The sequence below is a fragment of the Buteo buteo genome, chromosome 25 (assembly GCF_964188355.1).
Source record: "Buteo buteo chromosome 25, bButBut1.hap1.1, whole genome shotgun sequence".
NCBI lineage: Eukaryota > Metazoa > Chordata > Aves > Accipitriformes > Accipitridae > Buteo > Buteo buteo.
In genome coordinates this window covers 11,689,351-11,709,738 of record NC_134195.1, presented here as the reverse complement: position 1 = coordinate 11,709,738, position 20,388 = coordinate 11,689,351, and the positions used below count along the sequence as shown (strand labels likewise).

The window sequence follows — 20,388 nt, the reverse complement described above, 5'->3', positions numbered from 1 at the left end:
TATAAAATTATTTTCCTTACTAAGGATTAAATTCTGCATTTTGCTTTCTCTGCAGCCAAACTTCAACACTAATTTTGAAGACAGAAATGCTTTTGTCACTGGCATTGCAAGATATATCGAGCAAGCTACAGTCCATTCTAGCATGGTAGGTAGATGTTCAGATATATACTTTTGTGTTAACTTGGAACAAAAGGAGAGGAACATGTCTTCTTGCATTTCATTGTAAGACTTGTGGTCACAGAAAACCACAAACCAGGTTGCCTACAGCACTTCCAGGAGGCATTGAGATGAAAAAGTGTGTGGCTTCTCTTTTTTCATACATGTACTTCTTGATAATTTTAAAACGGTATTTCTCCTTGATCAGCCAATGTTGCTCAAAAGTTTCTTGCTTTCATTATGCATTTTTACAGTATTGTGAGGTGAGTTGGTTGTATTGACAGGTAGCTGCTGTAACTTGAGTGAAAAATTACTTCCATCCTCCCAGATTTCCACTACTTCTCTGTCAGTTTAGTGGTGTTGAAGGGGTTTTGTTGGCTTCCTCACTGTGGAGTGTATATGTTAGTGGTTTATTGGCGTGCTTTTGTGTAAGGTATTCTGTGGTTTTTAACAGTCCCACTAGTAACTCCATCCATCTCTGCTGGTGGTGTTGCTGTTTTGAGATACAAATAAATTGCAGGCTCTGAATGCTGGTCTGTACTGAACTTGTCGTTTCATGGCACTCCTGGAAAATGAGGAGTGATATGTCTTGTAATTCTAGAAGTCAATTCACAAACAGTGGAATGGGCAGGTTAAGCACCTGATTACATGCTACTGAAAATTATGTGTATTTACACCAATTTACTCTTAAAATTATCTGGCAAGTCCTTAACCTGTTTTGATTGTTTGGATGTTGTGGGCCCTCTCCTTTGACATGTAAAAAAAGGATATTGTTCTGCATGTGCTGACTCTTTCAACCTGGACCATTCCACTTGCAGTACCCAACGTTAAAAAAGAAAAACAAGACCACCACCCCCTTTCAGATTAGCATTTTTATTTATAGATCACAGTGTCTTTAGTTTTGGGGAAGAAAGAACAACACAAAAACCAATCTGATCCGGGGAGAAAATAATTTTTTGTCATTGGGTAGGCATATTTGCTGCAGTTGTTGATTAGTGATCTAGTGGGTGTTTGTTGGCTTACGTGGTATTAAGAAGATGATGTGAATTCTCTCAGAAATAGTTTGGGTGCTAAAACACATGACTGAGAATAAATGAAATTATTTTTTTAGCTGTTGGTTTATAGCCAAGGTGGACCTCAGGAGCTGGTCAGCTCTAATACATGTAATATGCCAGCTGAGCGTATGAATTATGGTAATATTATTTTACATACATACAGTTGATGTATCATTCAGCTTGCAATATATTTGTGTTTGTACATATACATTCATCATAGGTTTGTTTGGACAAGGTTTTGGAATGATGGAAGAAAATTGGATTTAACCCTTTTGTATTACAATGCCTAATTATGCTGAGTGTGTTTCTTACAGAATGAAATGCTAGAAGAGGGTCAGGAATATGCAGTCATGTTATACACATGGAGAAGCTGCTCAAGAGCCATTCCTCAGGTAAAGGATGAAAATTAAACTGTCATGCGTCATGTGAACTTCTGTCTTGTTTTGGTGTGGAGTTGCATGTATATAGCTTTATCAAGGAGCTATGAAATGTAGTCTACTTTGACTCACGAATAGGCAAGCTGGGCATGCCATACTGTCTTTTAGCACTTGGGGACCAGTTGGTGTGTGTCTTTTTCCTCCTCCCTTCTTTCTTTTCCTCCTCCCTTCTTTCTTTTCCTCCTCCCTTCTTTCTTTTCCTCCTCCCTTCTTTCTTTTCCTCCTCCCTTCTTTCTTTTCCTCCTCCCTTCTTTCTTTTCCTCCTCCCTTCTTTCTTTTCCTCCTCCCTTCTTTCTTTTCCTCCTCCCTTCTTTCTTTTCCTCCTCCCTTCTTTCTTTTCCTCCTCCCTTCTTTCTTTTCCTCCTCCCTTCTTTCTTTTCCTCCTCCCTTCTTTCTTTTCCTCCTCCCTTCTTTCTTTTCCTCCTCCCTTCTTTCTTTTCCTCCTCCCTTCTTTCTTTTCCTCCTCCCTTCTTTCTTTTCCTCCTCCCTTCTTTCTTTTCCTCCTCCCTTCTTTCTTTTCCTCCTCCCTTCTTTCTTTTCCTCCTGAGCTATAGCAATACCTCATGGAGTTTGTGTTAATCTTACTGATTGGTTCAAGAGTAGTATAGGGGTAATGTGCTCTAGAAGCAAAATTTTTGATTGTCAGATCTGTTTGAGGTCAAAATTTAATTAATTTCTTTCAAGAGAATGGACACCTCCCCCAACTTAACACTTAAGTTCAAAGCAGCTTTAACAGGTGGCATAGCATGTAATAATTACAATTCAGGTTAAACCTTTAAGTTTCTAGACATCCTACATAGTAATTTTCTGAATGTCAGAACTACACAGTGTTTTATTGATCTGTATAAAAAAGTAAACCCTTATGAATAGGTGAGAAGTCCATAGGAAGCCTCAAGTGTCTTGGAATGTTTGTACAGGGATGGGGTGGGAAAAATATAAAGATGCATCAGAAAATGGAACAAAATTATAACCATGAGCTGACACCTGCCTGCTTTATAAGGAGTTTGTAATTTAATTATTTTTGTACTGAAATGCAAGGAAGGTTTATCCTGTGGTTTAAATATTTAGAGTGGAAATCAGGTAATCTGTTTTTATTTCTGGTTTTGCCCCTATTTTAGTGCATGACTTTCAGCAAGTGGCTTAATAATGTGGAAGGAATATTGTCCTAACCATACAGAGGTGTTTGAAAACTAAATTATTTGCTGTGAGGTAATACAGAGAAAAATCTTAGATTTTTATTTATTTTTTTTTTAACACACACAGTTAATCTTAGAAGACTAGCATAAAATTACCCAAACTGGCAATTTATGCCTGAAGTTTGTCACTTTAGGATGATAATACGTGTTCGCAAGTTGCCATTGGGGTTCTTAGTTTCTGAAGCTTTATGAGCAAAAGTTCCAAGTGTAATGATCTCTTTAATTGTCCTCAGGTCAAGTGCAACGAGCAGCCTAACAGAGTAGAAATTTATGAGAAAACTGTAGAAGTTCTGGAGCCAGAAGTCACAAAACTGATGAATTTTATGTATTTTCAGGTAAAAGAAATGGAAACAAAATTTGTCAGTAGGATTGTATTCTCATATTCCTATTTTGTATGCTTGATCTTGTGTGCTCAGATACTGAACCTAGTCATTATACTTTGAAAAAAAAAAACCCATATTGTCTCACAGAAGGGCAGAATTTCTAATGCCTATCTTGGAAACTTCAGGCGATCTCCATTAAGACTTTCAGCATAAAATCAAAGGTAATTGCATATGGTCCCTACACAGCACGTGGGGACAGTTCTGGCACTAGGAAGAAAGGAAATAGAAATATAATATGTTTCACATGTATACATAAAAGCATCTTGGCACAGAAACCATTTGTTGGGAAGTGAGGGATCCACAAGTCTGGACACCAGAGCAGCAGGTGCAAGTTTGCTATGGAAATTCATAGCTGAGGCAAGCTAACCCAGTTGTTGTGACCTGCCAGCCACCCGAGCTACATGGGTGCTGGAGAATAGCAGTCTGTCTCGCTTTCTCCTCCCGTGCTGGAAGGTTGCCATCTGGTTCAATGGACTGAGGATGTTTCCAGGCATTATTTGGAGGGAGCCAGAGCAGCTAGCGCCTGCAAGCCCTGCAGCACACAGGAAGAGGAGACTGAATGAAATGTAGTATTTCCTGTCGTCTTCCCCAACTGGCAGATCTTACTGGGTACAAACAATCTCCTTTCATTCAAGGAGATTAGTGCTCTAAAGTCAGAACAGATTCCTCTTTGCATTCGAAGTCACTGTCTTTTTTGTACTTGTAATCACCGTCTCAAATGTCCCTGATGTGTACTTGGAAATAAGCCCTCAAATAAACATGAGCCAAGGTGGTTTTGAGAGTTGGCATGTACAGTGCGCTGTGGATTTCTTTTGTTTTAAGGGAACATAATCTATAATTTGCTTTTTAATGCATATACACTTCCTCACTAGAGAGCGTGAAATAGCTTTTTTGAAAGGGATTTTAAACTTTTATGACTTTAATCTGCAAAGAACCTTGCCTCTTGCGCCAGGCAGGCTCTGTGGCAAAAAATCACTGGTGACACTTGTAGCACTCAGCAAGTCCACAGAGGTGGAGCTGAAAAGCCTGTGCTGATGTGTCGTTAGCCTTGCATGCTTTAAACGTTTTTCTGCTTCAGTGGCGCTTTTCATTGGACCAGACCCAGTTATGCAATGAAGCTTTTTTCCTGGAAATGTCATGGCTTTTACTCCCTGTTTCTTCTTTTTTTCCCCATTAGAGAAATGCAATTGAACGATTTTGTGGGGAGGTGAGACGCTTGTGCCATGCAGAGAGGAGGAAGGACTTTGTGTCTGAAGCATATCTGATCACGCTGGGCAAATTCATCAACATGTTTGCAGTATTGGATGAGTTGAAAAATATGAAGTGCAGTGTGAAGAACGACCATTCAGCCTACAAGCGGTAAGTGGCAAGGAGCGACAGGACCCAGGTTTCTGCTGCCAGGATAGAGGCCTCCCACGAGATGGCAGCAGTTGCTCTTTTTCTGACAGCTTTCTCTTCAAAAGTAGTCCCTTCGTGTGTGGGACAGGTTGGGATGCATTGACTGCAGTTAGGCAGTTGAGAAAATCTATTTTCTTTATGCTGTTCTTCCAGCAGCAAAAGGTTCTTCTGCCTTTTAATGCCAAGCTGTTAAATACTTCTGTCTTGGTGTACGCTAAACATAGTTAAAATACTTTGCTCAGTAAAGCTTTTCTTCTTAAGTTTGAGAGCAAACTGGCTTTCTGGTTGCTTGTGCCACTCCTAGTCTATCCTATCCTATCCTAGGCATCCACTTTTGACATTTGTAGCTGAGAGTTTTTACACTTGTTCTTTAGACATTTCAGCTTTGCTATTTGAGTTCGTCATGACCACAGATGTAGCAGGGAGGGGAGGAGGGTGGAATATCAGTGGCCAACTTTTCTGCTTGAGCTGCCAGATGGTATCGGGTATCTTTTGTCAAACACGGTGGTGAGAACAGCAGGGGAAGACAGTCTTTATGCCAGCTGTAGCATCTGTGATCTTTCATAAAGAAAACCATTCAGGCAATGACTAGCTAATTTTATCTATGCTACTTCCACTTACATGAGATTTAATTTCTACCTCTACCAGTAGTTGCCTTTTGTAGTTGTTGTTGTTGTGCCTGGAGATCTCTTAAACTTATTTGGTTTGCATTTTTTTCTTTGGATGCATGTTTCTGGAGGACAAACTCTATTTTCTGGAAGGCTGACTTTTCCTGGATTGTTGCGTGGCTTGGGTCTGTAGAGCCATCGCTGCCCTCATCAGTTGAGGGATATACCCAATGGTTTTTCGGTTGGGTCGGATTGGGTCTTTTAACTAGGGTGCAGTGGGGGATTTGGGATTAGAAGACAGTTCATTTGGGGTAAATTAAGGCCATATCTCTCTTGTAGTGAACTTTCACCTTTCTTTTCAGCTATTTTCCTAAAAAGCCTTCCCTTTATCTTTCATGAAACAGGTTCTTGACACAGATTTGTTGAGTCCGTAGCCTGTGTTTGGATAACTCACATTTATAAAGCTGTGGCAAAAAAGTACTGATTGTGTCCGCCAAGTTCTCTTTCTGCTTGATTCAGGAGTTTGGAGGTGGAAGATGCACTGAGGTTGACAATCCTGTACGAGCAGTGAATGATACGCCATGGTACTGGCACTTAAAGATCTGCTGACACCTTAGAGTTCCCCTGGCAGATTTGGGGATCAGTGTGTTTCTATTGAGAGGGGACAGATTTGCTTACAAACAGTCCTGCTGAAGAGAAATACTGTTTTTTCTTCTGTTTTCAAAGAGCTGCTCAGTTCCTGCGGAAAATGGCAGATCCTCAGTCCATTCAAGAATCCCAGAACCTCTCCATGTTCCTTGCCAACCACAACAAGATAACACAAGTAAGCTTTAATTGTCTTTTTGCAAAGTACCTAATGCTTTACAAAACTATTAAAATAAAACTGTTCCAGGTTGGTAGTAACTGTTGATGCCCAGGGAATATAACTACTTGACTAATATCTTTTTCGTCTTTTTTTTTCCAGTCTTTACAGCAGCAGTTGGAGGTGATTGTGGGCTATGAAGAGCTGCTTGCAGATATTGTGAATTTGTGTGTGGACTACTATGAAAACAAAATGTATCTAACACCCAGTGAGAAACACATGCTTTTGAAAGTAGGTTTCTTTTTGGTACAAAATTAAAAAAGAATGGTTGAGGCAGGACACAGATATTTGAATTCCTGTTTGTTTTGTTTTGCTTTTTTAAATTGAACCAAATTAACCAAATAACTCAAATGATTCCTTTTTTCTTTTTTTTTTCCCACTCTCCATTGTCTTTTTATTTTATTACATGCTAAATCTGTGTAGAAACTTTCTAATCCATTTTCGTTTGTCATAAATTGAAGTTGACCCAATTGAACTGCAGCCTTTTTAGGAAACCAATTCCATGGAATTGTGTTTCTATGAAGTATAATGACAACAGAAAGGAACTACTATGTTTTATTTTAGATATGTGGCAAGTTTGTATAAAAGGCTTTTGGAGGTATCAAAGTGGTTTTGGTGTATCAAAGATTTCAGGGAAGAAGCAGCTTAAAATTAGGGTTAGTAAGTAGATAAGTTTACTTAGCTGGAATATGTACATGTAATAAGAGGCTGCTGGGCAACATGAAGTGTGGTTGACATTATCAGCTGCATATCTTGCAGTGGAAAAAAAGGTATAGAGTAAGAATTGAAAATTTGCCTCATGACAAATATTTTGAGTCCCTTCAGTGTTTAACTTCTGAAGACCTCTGTTTATTAGGACCAAACTGAAGCATCATGAAACAATACATGAATTCTAGAACATTTACATTCTGTCTGCAGGGATGTGCAACGTGTCTTTCATATTTAGGCCTTTTGTTTGGTAAATGTATGCTTAGAACACATTAAGCTGCTGATGCTCAGCTCTTCTTATTATAAATACTGAATTATAACATAATGAATAACTTGGACAAAATGTAATTAGATATTTTTTTGGATGCTTCTGAGCTCTTGGATGTATAATTCAGAGATGTGCTGAAAGCCATAAAAAGCAATAGCTCAGAGATGTTAGATCTAAATTTCTGTTACAGATCAGTTTGCATATACAGAATTTTAATAAAATGGAAGTGAAAAAAAAAAAACCTGCCTAAAAATAGCCAGACTCTAGTTTCAGTGAGATATTTTTGTATGCTAAACCTTGATACAAACAAGTAGCATCTTTTAAGGATAACTTGTCAAGCTAATGTTAATGTAAAAACTACTAATATACATATAATAAAAGAATAACACAGAAATGTATGTGTTTGAAAATATAGTCTGTTTGATGGACAGTGGGTGTTTCAGGTCTGTGTTTTTTAAAGTATTACTTTTTTTTTAATAATATGAAGATTGGTCTTACTGCAGCAGGTTTTTATCTTTGAGGTCCTTTTGCGGAGAGGTTTGGTTTTTTCTTTTGCAGGTTATGGGCTTTGGATTGTACCTGATGGATGGAAGTGTCAGTAACATCTATAAGCTGGATGCAAAGAAAAGGATAAATTTAGCCAAGATAGACAAGTTCTTTAAGGTTGGTTAAGAGATTTGGTTAAGTGTTTCTTAATACGTGATTTTAAAGGTAATTCCTGTTGCATTTTAAATATATAGGACTTTCATATGGGTAAATAATGGTTTCCTTTCACTAAGATTTGTGTTTAATAATTTATCTAATCTGATTTATTCCCTGTCTACAGCAGTTGCAGGTTGTCCCACTGTTTGGTGACATGCAGATTGAACTTGCAAGATACATTAAGACCAGTGCCCATTACGAGGAAAATAAATCCAGGTAAGGAGGAGAAGGAGACAGAGGGGAGCATCTGGGCTGGGGAAAGTCAGACCCTTGGAATGTATTTTCATAATTACCCATTAGTCTGTGGCTCTGTGGTAATTAGTAGGATTTTTGCCTTGGTCTGTTTTTTGGTGTGGGTATTTTACTATTAATGTATTTCATGTAATAAGTACAGCTAAAGGAACAGGTTGTTTAAAGACCTTTGTATGCTACTGAGCTCATTCTTGCATCCGTGACGTTTCTTATCAGCTGGGTTGAAGGAAATGAATTTTATCTTACACTAATTTCATTTTTATTTTTTCCTTTAAATATGAAACTTTCTTTAAAAGAAATGAAGGATTTTACTAAGCAAGGTGAGCAGTAGTAGTGCATGGGTAAATAGGCATGTGTATATTGTATATGGAGCAGCAACTTAGCTTGTCTCCCCCCTCTTTTTTTTTTTTTTTTTTTTTTTTTTGCTAGGTGTACAGCACAGCAAAATGGCTGGAAAATGCAGCCAGTTTTTACATAAATGGTTCCATGGTTTATGGTTATTGCTTTGTTTTAGCGAACGTTTCTGTGCTCCTCCAAGACCTTCCCTCCATGCAGTTATGTGAATTTAGAATGTAGTGCTTTGCATTTTAATTCCTGCAGAAAAAACACATAACCTGCATGTAATTGCTAAGAGAAAATCATCAGCAGTGGGCCTACTGAGCTACTAAAAATATGAGGCTACTTAACATGACATTCTGGGTAGCATGTCTTTTGTGTCCCTCTTGATAACATGTTGATAGTATTTAATAATGCCTTTTTTTTATAGTTGGGAGCATACTGTAGGGTTTTCATATTTAAACAACAATAATGAAAAACAGTCTGAAGGTAGCTAGATGTCTCTTATAGCCCATACCTATACTTCTGCCCTGCCTTTCAGTAGTTTTCGGTTCTGTCCCTAAGTGTTTGCTCCTGAAGAGAAATGCTGGTTTGTATTTCATAGCAGCAGCCTTTAAAAAACATACAGAAAAGAAAAGAAAAAAATTTTCTCTTAAGACTTGGAAGAAGTGCTGTTTGAACTCAGAAGGGCAATCCGTCACTAATGGGTTGTGCAGGGTCAGAAGTAGAGGTGTGAGGAGTGGAAAGGCCTCAAAGGAAGATTTTTTTTTTTTAAAAAGTCACACATTGTGGTTCGTTCTTTGCAGTATCAGTTGTACTATTTATTGCCTAAACTGATTTAGGTGGGGGTTTTTGTCGTCTGAAACAGATGGACATGCACGTCTTCCAGCAGCAGTCCCCAATACAATATATGTGAGCAGATGATCCAAATCAGAGAAGACCATATGCGTTTTATATCAGAACTGGCTCGTTACAGCAACAGTGAGGTGTGTGGGATTAAAGCTATTCATGCAAATTTCACATCACTGATTAACAGTTTCTGTTAAATATCTGAAGAGTGGGTAAACCTCAGGCTAGATAAATGACAAAGCTCTATCATCTGAACCAAGAAAAGCTGGCTGCAGGGCTAGTACCTAGTCTCTGTGTGATATTTACACTATTTACATTTAAAATAATAACAATACATCATACAAACTGCAGTATTCTTCTGCTTATATCTATCTAGGATATATATCCTAGAACTTTTGGCATGTCTCTTTTGTAATAGGTTGTCTAGCCCTTACTCCAAATGGGTGCTCATAGCAGTTTAAATGAGACTAAAAGAAAAGAAATGCACATGTATACATATATAGAACCTATAACATATATATAATATACCTAATTAGTGTCTTGAATTCATCTGCATCAATATTTTGGTGATGAGGGAAACCAGTGGTTTCCATCACTTGACCAAAATCTGTGAAGTTTAACTATGTAAGTCTCTAGAAGAAAAAGCTGATATTAATGCAGGTGTTGGTACATGATGCTGTTTCAAGGCTTTAAAAGAAATCTATGTAGAAATTTGGCTATGGATGCTGGATACAGCATGTTCTGATGTGGGTTTGGGTTTTTTTGTTGTTGTTTAATAATGTTTTAGGTGGTGACTGGATCTGGTAGACAGGAAGCTCAAAAAACAGATGCAGAGTATCGGAAGCTCTTTGATCTGTCTCTCCAAGGCCTGCAGCTTCTCTCCCAGTGGAGTGCACATGTCATGGAAGTGGTATGTTATCCAGGGAGTAAAACCAGATGAAAAAGAAGCAGCTTGGTGAGGTTGGACAGGCTTTGCTTTAATGGAATGAAAATGTGTCTTGTGTTTTGTTCCCTTAATTCTCCTCTTCCTTCTTCCTTCACTCCTTTTCTCCTCCTGCTCCAAAACACATTTTCAGAGGAAGGCACATGAAGTTCTCAGAGGCTAGGAGTAATGCTGCTGCTTTGAAGATCCAGCAGCACGTACAATCTCATACAGTCAATCTCATACAGTACATTCAACTTGTTATATTTAATGGATAGGTGATCATTTGTGAGCCTTGACTAGATGTTTTTGCATTTGTGGTGGGTTGACCCTGGCTAGATGCCAGGTGCCCACCAAAGCCGCTCTATCACTCCCCCCCTCAGCTAAACAAATGAGAGAAAATATAACAAAGGGTTTGTGGGTCGAGATAAGGACAGGGAGAGATCACTCAACCAATTACCATCACAGGCAAAACAGACTCAACTTAGGGGAAATTAACTTAATTTATTGCCAATCAAACCAGAGTAGGGTAATGAGAAGTAAAACCAAATCTTAAAACACCTTCTGCCCACCCCTCCCTTCTTCCCGGGCACAGCTTCACTCCTGAATTCTCTACCTACCCCCGCAGCGGCACAGGGGGACGGGGAATGGGGGTTACGATCAGTTCATCACATGTTGTCTCTGCTGCCTCATCCTCTTCAGGGGCAGGACTCATCACACTCTTCCCCTACTCCAGCGTGGGGTCCCTCCCACAGGAGACAGTTCTCCACAAACTTCTCCAAGGTGTGAATCCTTCCCACGGGCTGCAGTTCTTCATGAACTGCTCCAGTGTGGGTCCCTTCCACGGGCTGCAGTCCCTCAGGCCCAGCCTGCTCCAGCGTGGGTCCCCTGTGGGGTCACAAGTCCTGCCAGAAAACCTGCTCCAGCGTGGGCTCCTCTCTCCACAGATCCGCAGGTCCTGCCAGGAGCCTGCTTCAGCGTGGGCTTCCCACGGGGTCACAGCCTCCTTCGGGCATCCCCCTGCTCTGGCGTGGGGTCCTCCCCGGGCTGCAGGTGGAGATCTGCTCCACCATGGACCTCCCTGGGCTGCAGGGACACAGCCTGCCTCACCATGGTCTTCCCCACGGGCTGCAGGGGAATCTCTGCTCCAGCACCTGGAGCATCTCCTCCCCCTCCTTCTGCACTGACCTGGGGGTCTGCAGGGCTGTTTCTCTTACATGTTTTCACTCCTCTCTCCGGCTGCAGTTTCTGTCCCCACCACAACTTTTTTCCCTTCCTTAAATCTGTTATCCCAGAGGTGCTACCACTGTCACTGATTGACTCGGCCTTGGCCAGCGGCGGGTCCGTCTTGGAGCCGGCTGGCATTGGCTCTGTCGGACACAGGGGAAGCTTCCAGCAGCTTCTCACAGAAGCCACCCCTGCAGCCCCCTCCACTACCAAAACCTTGCCACACAAATCCAATACATTGTTGCTCTTGATACGTACATTTTGTAGACTAAGACTTCATTATTTTCCTCTAAACGTTGTTTAAAATTATATTCTGTTAGAAATATCCATACCAACATGCAGTCAAACAGGAGGTGATAGAACAGCTTCAACTAGCTATGTTTAGACATCTTCACTTAGTAAATTGAAGCATGTAAGGTCTTAACCAAAGACACAAAAATGGATGGAAAGGCTTCTATTTGCTTTAGATTAGGCTTTTAGTCAAAAGGAAAGTAAATGTGGGGAAAGGAAAAATTGAGAGGAGATGAGAAATAAAGAACCTGCAGAGTTATTTCTCTGTATTTTAATAATTTGTTTTAAAAACAGATGCCAGTTAGAAAAGTGACTGTGTTTTTTCCAGTAAAAAACTGCTTAAGGCAGAAATTGAAGAGGAGGATGCAGGAGTCCTTTTTATGCTGCAGACACTTAGATAAAAGCTGCATGTCTTGCCTGCACCAAAGCATGTTCTAGAAAGGGTTGAAACAGATGATATATTGTATGAGAGGAGCCAGACTTGCTCTTCCTCTGCCTCTGATGTCTGAGGGAGCATCAAGCCATTTGCACTACGTGAATCCAGTGCGGTCACCGTGGGCATAGCTAGAGACCCAGTTTTCTTTCTCTTCTGTATTTTTGACTACCTCTTTTAAAAGCCAGTCATGCTTTTTTTCTGTATTATCCTATTCCTGTTTAAATCAGTGTATTTTATGGTGAAAATCTTATTCTCCTTTTCTCCTTCTTAAGAGAAGTTTCTGTCATCTGTTTCTGGCCTCTTCAACTCCCAGACTTGATGCCTTTATTTCTGTCATTGCAAGTTGCTGCATTCAGGCTCTCTCTTCACAGTGACTATCTTCCTATTTTATTATATCTCTGTAGAAATTCTCTTGTTCTTAGATCTGTTTTTATCCTCCCAGTTCCAGAACAAACTTTCTCTGAGGACCACAGCAGGGTTTTTTTGCCTATAGTCACTGCTTTTTGTATGGATTCCCTTAAGCACTTCTCATGTGAGTTTGTGTTCACCTTCTCCCTGCCTTCCTACTGAGAATTTATTCTGATCTGGAGTATTCTACTTACTTACCTGTCTTCTGCATTCACTTGGTATCCATGATCCTTATTACCTGCATCATGTTCAGATAAAAAGTTTCAGCATACATTTGATGTCCAACTTAACCCTGTCAACTTAATGCCCCCAAAATGCTTCATCTTTGTTTAATAATTTCCCCAGTGTCCTCCTTGTAGCACGTAGGTTGCAGGGTGTGATGTTCTTCTTTGCTGTCGGTAAATTGGTGCAAATATTAATCCATTATAGTATGCAAATTTATATTGCTCTGCAGTCTAACACTTATGTAAAGACAATATCAGCCAGACCTTACTATTCGCTGAACTCAAACTGTGAGAAAATTGTATTTAAATGTGACCAGGATTTTTCGCTAGATGTACCCTGATGGATATTAGATCAGCCTGACATTGCTCAGGAACATTTTGACCTGTGTTTATAGTGACTGAAAAGGCAGTATTTAAGAGAAATGCATGCTGTGCAGATGGTATTGTCGCAGATAATACAGCTATTTCCACACCTTTAAGCCTAGTAAACATTTAAAAAGCCCCACCCCAAAACCATGTAGTTTTCCAGTTGTCTTTTGAATTCTAAATGTGACTATTTGGCCAAGTTGGAAGCTTCTCTTTTTGTGTGTGGGTGTGATGGATTTTTTCGTTATGCTTGGAGGTCTGTCTGTGTTTCTCATGCTTCAAGTGGAGAAGAAACTAATGCCTACGCTAGCATTTGCTGAGTAAAAAATACCCTGAAGTGCATTAACTGCTGAGTGTGAATTGCATTTTTTGAACTAATACAGGATTGCTGGCTTTCAAGAAAATTTTTTAGGCAGATTATTGTTTGGCATTTCCACTAGATAGTAGTTTCAGAATTTATGCAAGTTTTGAGAATGGTACCAAATACCATTTTTCAGATATTCTTGAAAACACTGGAGTATTTCTTAAAGCATGTTATTTGTGTCCACTTATGTTTTGTGTTTCTCAGGCCTATTTCCCCCCCCCCCATCTTTTTTCTCCATATTCTGCTGTGTGAACTGCAGTATTCGTGGAAGCTGGTACACCCAACTGACAAATATTCTAATAAAGATTGTCCTGACAATGCAGAAGAGTATGAAAGAGCAACAAGATACAATTATACTAGTGAGGAGAAGTTTGCTTTGGTTGAGGTAAGATAAATCTTTTTTTACAGGGATTTTCCAAAGATTAATTCTATACAAAGGAGAACATTCTCTATAAGCATTTTCTATACCCAGTGCAAAAAGACAGCATGCCCTGTGTTGACACTGAAAGAGCATGTTTTCCTCTATTCAATATGTAGGAGGAGCACAGGAAAACTATCCTTTATCTTTTGTAACTTCCCCTTTTCTCATTTTCTGTATTTAAAAAAGCGCTTTTTGAACAATTATACAAACAAAATAAGAAAAATACACACTTTTTTTTTTTTTTTTTGCAGGTGATTGCCATGATCAAAGGTCTTCAGGTGCTGATGGGAAGGATGGAAAGTGTTTTCAATCATGCCATTCGCCATACCATTTATGCAGCTCTTCAGGACTTTGCTCAGGTCACACTTAGAGAGCCGTTAAGACAAGCCATTAAAAAGAAGAAAAATGTCATTCAGAGGTAGCATTCTTGTTTTCATCTTCTCCTATATTCTTTCCCCCAAATCTTACTAAATTTGTTGCAGAATTGCACAGCTGTTAAATTTTGCCTCTTTAAGTCTGTACTCCCCTACTACCCTGTCTGGTATTCAAAGTTAGCTTGGTTGAATATGTATTGGAAGTTGAAGAAGTCTGAAGTCAAAAATGAATGGCTGCCAACATGGCTATGGTAAGAGTCCAGGCTGCCTTGAGGAAGTCTTTTGTCCCCTGTAGTTTATTTTTATTTTAGGGAAAGGTAAGTACTGTAATATTTCAGGCAAGACTGGTATTTTTATTTTGAAGAAAGATGTTACTGTCCACCTTCCTTATGATTCCAGTGTTTCCTCTGCTTGTGTCTCATATCTACATCCCACCCCATAGTCTTAATCTCTGCCCTCTTAGCATCCTGCCTTCTTTCTCAGCTTCTGCTGCTTTTGGCTTATTAGCCTTACACTTCTCTTCCAAGTGCTCCATCTGCCCACACTGATTGGTGGCATTGCCTGATGTTATTTTTTTGTCCCTAACTGTTTGCTTTTAATCTTGACTCGTTTTCCATTTGTTTACTCCCACATTTCATTGCAAAGCTCTAGAGGTGAAAATGTTTGGTTAATTAGGCTATTGCTAAATGGTCTGCCTGCCACAAAAGTACCATCATAAGCTAAAAAACCCCAAACTATTTCAAATTATCAAGTTTGCAGGGAGAGTCTTTTTGTCCCAGGGACTTCCATGAAATAGAGAAGTATTACTTTCATACCTGCTCAGATTTGGGAGGAGGCATTTGCTTGATCGTTCAGCAAGCCATAGGATATGGCTGCCTGTGTTTCTGACAAGTATCTGAAGTCCAGCTCCGTATTTGGAGTTGGAAGTATGAAGCTGTTTGTATAAATTCCAGCTGAATTCTGGAGTTCTGCTGGAAACAGGAATTCTGCTGCTTCTTTTCATTTCAAGCCAGAATTGTCTGTCTTTAGTTTGGTTAATCTGCTTTGCTTTGATTGAATAATCTGCTTTTTGTGGTTTTGGAGAACAAAATAGCTTGATGTGCTTGCTAAGGATCCCAGAGGTGAATTCTTGACAACTGACTTTTGTCTCTGGTGTACCAGTTTCAGAGGTCAGCTTTCTTCTGACAGAGAAGGGCTCTGGACTATCCTTTTTGATAAACAGCATGGAGCGATTGTTTTGTGGATGTGGCATTCTTGAAGTTGTTGGTGAAATCGTTTGTGGTTGCTCTGAGTTACCCTGAGCTCCTGAGTGCTGTTGCAAAGTTTCTGTGCTTGTGGAAAAGTGCTTAAAAAAAGTAAAATGTTCTCATCAGTGCACTTGGATGCGTACTCAGTCTGAAGTATTGTGAATTGTGTTCAGTGTTTTGCAGGCTATCAGAAAGACAGTCTGTGACTGGGAAGCAGGTCATGAGCCATTCAATGACCCAGCTCTAAGGGGAGAGAAGGACCCTAAAAGTGGTTTTGACATCAAAGTCCCAAGGCGTGCAGTGGGACCCTCCAGTACTCAGGTATTTTCCTGTCTGGTGGTTGTGATATCTGCCAACAATTACTGCTTGAAATGTTTTCTCTCTAGCCTGAACTATTTAAAAATTGCAGGTTTGGGTTTTTTTTTAATGTGAAAAATCTACTCTGATTAGATTTATATTTACAAAATTATATGTACTTAACCAAAATCCTCTGTCTGGGTTGCTGTCACTTTCTACTCTGACACGTAATATTTCCAAGCATTCAATCTCTTTAATTTGACTTGCTGGGAAGAAATATATTCTTACTGGGCTCTTAATATTTTTTAAATAATAATTTTGAACTATTTGAATTGTTTCTTGACTGACTCCCATCTCTGGTACAGCTGGTGGATTTATTTTTTTTTTAAATTCTGTTATTCAATAGTTGCCTATGTAGTTTTAAAATATGTTTAAAATATAAATGTTTGCTTGTAAAATGTGGGAGAGTATTTGACTTCTGACAAGATCCCTCTTACTGTTCAGTAATGAATGATAAAACTGCTCCCTAAAATCTATCTAATCTGCTGCTGCCATTCAAACAAGAGGTATTTTGAGTGTGTTTTCTGTGGTAGTCATGGAAATCCCATGCCTAGATGCTCGTTCTAGTTACCTCCATATAATTCTCTTTTTTATTTTCTTTGTGGGTTTGTTTGGAGGGTGTATGGTCTGGTATTCATAACTCATCTGAGAAAATGAGGTACTGAGCACTTTGGGTGAAAAACTGAAGGCAACTGTGGTTTGTAAAGACATTCTTTTAATACCTAAAATCTGTGGGGAAGAAAGCATGTATGGATAATAATCTTGGGTAATAAAAAGTTGCTTAAATTGTGGTAAGATGGGTTTAACGAAGATTTTGGTTTGGGAATTGGAAAAAAATGTTTTGATTTCTAATTTTCTGGGAGGAAAAAAAAATTAAATATCACCACCAGTGTGCTTCTCCTGCGCTTGGTATGTTTAAGGGCTTTGTTTCACTGGCTGCAACAGGCTGTTTAGAGTACACAGTTCTGTCTGCTTTTTCTGTTCTTGGGCTGGCACATTTGTCTGTCTCGGCTGACAAGAGGAAGGGAGGTCAAAGACATTGATTTTAGATGGGTTTTTCTCAGTTTCATGCAGTTCTAAAATGGCTGTGTATGAATTGGTAATACTTGGAAATCTTTGCAAAATCATTTGAGAAGCTAATGGCTCTCTGAGCATCCTCTGAAATGAATGGGAACTTTTCCCTTCACTTGAGGGGAGTACCGGATTGCAGTGATTATTCTGAACGAAGAAACCTTTCTGTATGTCCTCCTCTGCATGCTTACTGTGCTGCTTTTCATTTTTAACGAACTAACACATTTTCTCTGCTTCTGTTTCCCCTTCCTTATTTACCCATGTGTTTTTATTAACGGATTCTCTCTCCCCTGCCTGCCCCTGTCTGTTGGTTTTTAGCTCTACATGGTTCGCACTATGACAGAGTCCTTAAACTCTGCTGAGCTGTTGAAGCAGCTCAAGTCTCTGGGATTGGAAAAGCTATTGCATGTGACACACAAGTTTCTGAGGCAGTCCTACATCTATCCGCCTCTTTTAAACTTTGGTGGTAAGACATTACTTATTACTTTTACTTTTTGTGGTGATGTGAACTGTTCCACTGCAAATGGTCTGCTGCTAAGTGTCAGTGGAGGTCCCCTTGGCATGGGTAGGCATTTGTGCTGGTGCGTAGGCTAGCGTTGCATCTGTTCCTCTCGCCTGAAAGGCTTTTATCCACACAGTGCCAGTTTTCAATTTGAAGTGGAGCAGTCGCTTACTGATAGTGATTCTCAGTGTTGCTCAACTAATGTACCATGTGTATTTTCCTTTTTTCCCCCCCTTTCCACCACAACTGTTTCCTTTAATGATACAGCTTTACATGGTGAGAACTATGTTAGAGTCCCTCATTGCTGACAAAAGTGGTTCCAAGAAAACCTTGAGAAGTAGCCTTGAGGGGCCCACCATATTGGACATAGAAAAATTCCATCGCGAGTCTTTCTTCTACACTCATTTGATAAATTTCAGTGGTAAGATATGTAGATGATCAGTGTCCAGCTTAGCATGTCCTAACACCTCTAACACGACCTGGAAAATGTTTCCGATTGCCTAAGTCAACTTACCTTTGGTTTATTTATCAAAAACCTTGGTCTGTCCAAACTTTTTCTGAGATGTGATATTCAGTATTGTGGTGGGATTTTTATTTTGACTTGTTATATATTTGTTTATAATGCGTCAAATTTCATATTGTTACCTCCCTTTTCTATTTTTTTTAATGTACGTATTTATATAAACAAGGGACAGATAAGCCTATACACACTGAAATTTTAAAAAGGAAGTAGTTTTTGTGGTTTGGTTTTGGGGGATTTTTTTTTTTGTTTTGTTTTAAGTACAGAGGAAAAAAATTCTCTGTTGTGGTAAATTTGATGTCATTTCACTACTCTTACTATTCAGTTAATTGTAATCGGAAACATGCTGTCCTAAAGAATTCACCTACTGACATTGAATGTATCTAGTCTTTGTCATCACCATGCTGTGTGTCTTTCATTTTTGTTTTGCTACTGGACTCCTTTACCCTCAGAGAAGGGGGAGCCTGTTAATGTCAGTCATTACGCTACTGGGGAACAGCACTTCAAAAGGTCTTCAGAACGTCTTAATGTAAAAAGTTCATTCCTGTTTTGGTTCTCAAGCCTTCTGCAAAAGAAGGCTCGTGCCAAGTGTTTTCTGGAGAGGTGGGAAGCACACCTCTGTGCCCTTGACAGCAGCCTTAGAAACTTTTTGTTTTAATCCCTCCTTCATGTGTTTGTCTGTCATTTCCTGCACATCTAATCAACAGGAACGTGTGGAGCAATTCAGTCCTCCAGAGGGAGAGATGGTACTGGTGGATCCGGTACAATTTTGTCTCCCTCACCTGGTGCTTCCCAAGTTCAGTATACAGCTTTCTCAGCCCTCAACCTGAGAAGTTAAACTAGAAATCCCCCTTCACTGGTGTACATAGTTTTTCTGTTTAACTGGTAGTCTGGTCCACTTCCACGCTTTTTTGTGTAAAAAGGCACTATGCGGGCAAATGTGGAGTTCAAAACTCTTTGAAAAAGTCACGGGCTTTACATTTTGAATTTGATTTACATATTTGGCCTAGATATAGCTCTAGTGACTCATGGCTGCTTTTTTTGTTTCACATTGCATCATCAGAATCACAGTTATATTGTTCCTGATGTATTTCTATAAGAAGTGTAATTCTTCCTCATTTATTCTGAAAGAAACCCTGCAGCAATGCTGTGATCTGTCCCAGCTGTGGTTCAGGGAATTCTTCTTAGAGCTGACCATGGGCAGAAGAATCCAGTTTCCCATTGAGATGTCCATGCCTTGGATTCTGACAGACCATATTCTGGAGACCAAAGAGGCATCAATGATGGAGTAAGACCTACTTGTGCTCTTCCACTGAATGATTATTCTTAATGATTGCCATTCCTTATTATAATGTTACTGCTTTTATTGGTTTTAACAAGCAGTCACTGAGAAGATATTCTAAACCTTTATAAAATTTTCCTCTTATATTTGTCAATTTCCAGATTCTCAAAGTTTTCTTTTTGAAGTGAATAATTGAAATACCAAACCTTTCATATAAGTATCATTGCACCAGCCAAATTTGTTGTTCCCTGAGTTCTCATTACTCACTCCTCAAAGATGTCAAATATAATGCATAGAGGTAAAAGCATAGTTCCATTTTGATAAGCTACATCTAGAAAACAAGTTTCAGACTGCAAGCTTATCTGTACAATTTCTTGAATGAACAAAAGACTTTCTTAAAGGAGAAACTGTGATACTTTATATAAAAATTAAAACAAAAAAAAATATCCTGTTTGCATGAACCACGCGTAGGTTACAATATTGACTGGCTTTCAACATCTTGACTGCACCATCCTAAAGAATCATAATTTCTATATACATGTAACTCTTTTTATTCTTTTTCATTCAGGTATGTTCTTTATTCTTTGGACCTTTATAATGACAGTGCTCATTATGCACTTACTAAATTTAAGAAGCAGTTCCTCTATGATGAGATTGAGGCAGAGGTAAAGCAACTTTATCTACTGGAGAAAAATAGTCTGTACCTGAATGTGAAAATGATGCTAAAGGCCAAGACCTATTATAAGAGATTCAGAACAGTTGGAGATAATAAACAAGCTGAGAAGAAAGACCAGAAGATGGGTAACTGTTTGGGTAATATGTTGCGAGGAAGCCTTTAGGCCTGTGCAAATTGCCTCACATTAATGCTGAAAACTGAATGTCATCTTCTCTTGTACTGGAAAATTTGGATGCATTAACTTTCTTAATTATGTTTGATAAACAGTGGGAGGTCTTGGATAATCTCCCCTCTTTAAATTTTAAGTATCTCTAAATGCACAAATTTTTTTTCTCCCCAAGGTAAACCTATGTTTTGACCAATTTGTCTACAAGCTGGCAGACCAAATATTTGCGTATTACAAGGCAATGGCTGGCAGGTAGCTATTCTGGTAGTTAGAACTTTTATCCATGCATTTCTGCTCTGCTTTGCTGTCTAATAGACTTTAAGT

General features: G+C 39.2%; 1 protein-coding gene across 3 annotated transcripts in view; it reads left to right on the top strand.

The window, feature by feature from the left end:
* Positions 1-20,388, top strand: part of CYFIP1 (cytoplasmic FMR1 interacting protein 1) — an 84,035-nt gene that overhangs the window by 21,655 nt on the left and 41,992 nt on the right. For all 3 annotated transcript variants that reach the window (XM_075057398.1, XM_075057400.1, XM_075057399.1), the window contains exons 3-19: positions 56-145; positions 1,526-1,603; positions 3,078-3,179; positions 4,405-4,586; positions 5,960-6,056; positions 6,198-6,326; positions 7,630-7,734; positions 7,898-7,989; positions 9,230-9,347; positions 9,998-10,120; positions 13,708-13,833; positions 14,121-14,287; positions 15,664-15,811; positions 17,688-17,841; positions 19,072-19,228; positions 19,791-19,887; positions 20,240-20,316. In XM_075057398.1, the coding sequence (XP_074913499.1) occupies positions 56-145; positions 1,526-1,603; positions 3,078-3,179; positions 4,405-4,586; positions 5,960-6,056; positions 6,198-6,326; positions 7,630-7,734; positions 7,898-7,989; positions 9,230-9,347; positions 9,998-10,120; positions 13,708-13,833; positions 14,121-14,287; positions 15,664-15,811; positions 17,688-17,841; positions 19,072-19,228; positions 19,791-19,887; positions 20,240-20,316 (2,042 nt within the window). The remainder of the gene's footprint in view (positions 1-55; positions 146-1,525; positions 1,604-3,077; positions 3,180-4,404; positions 4,587-5,959; positions 6,057-6,197; positions 6,327-7,629; positions 7,735-7,897; positions 7,990-9,229; positions 9,348-9,997; positions 10,121-13,707; positions 13,834-14,120; positions 14,288-15,663; positions 15,812-17,687; positions 17,842-19,071; positions 19,229-19,790; positions 19,888-20,239; positions 20,317-20,388) is intronic.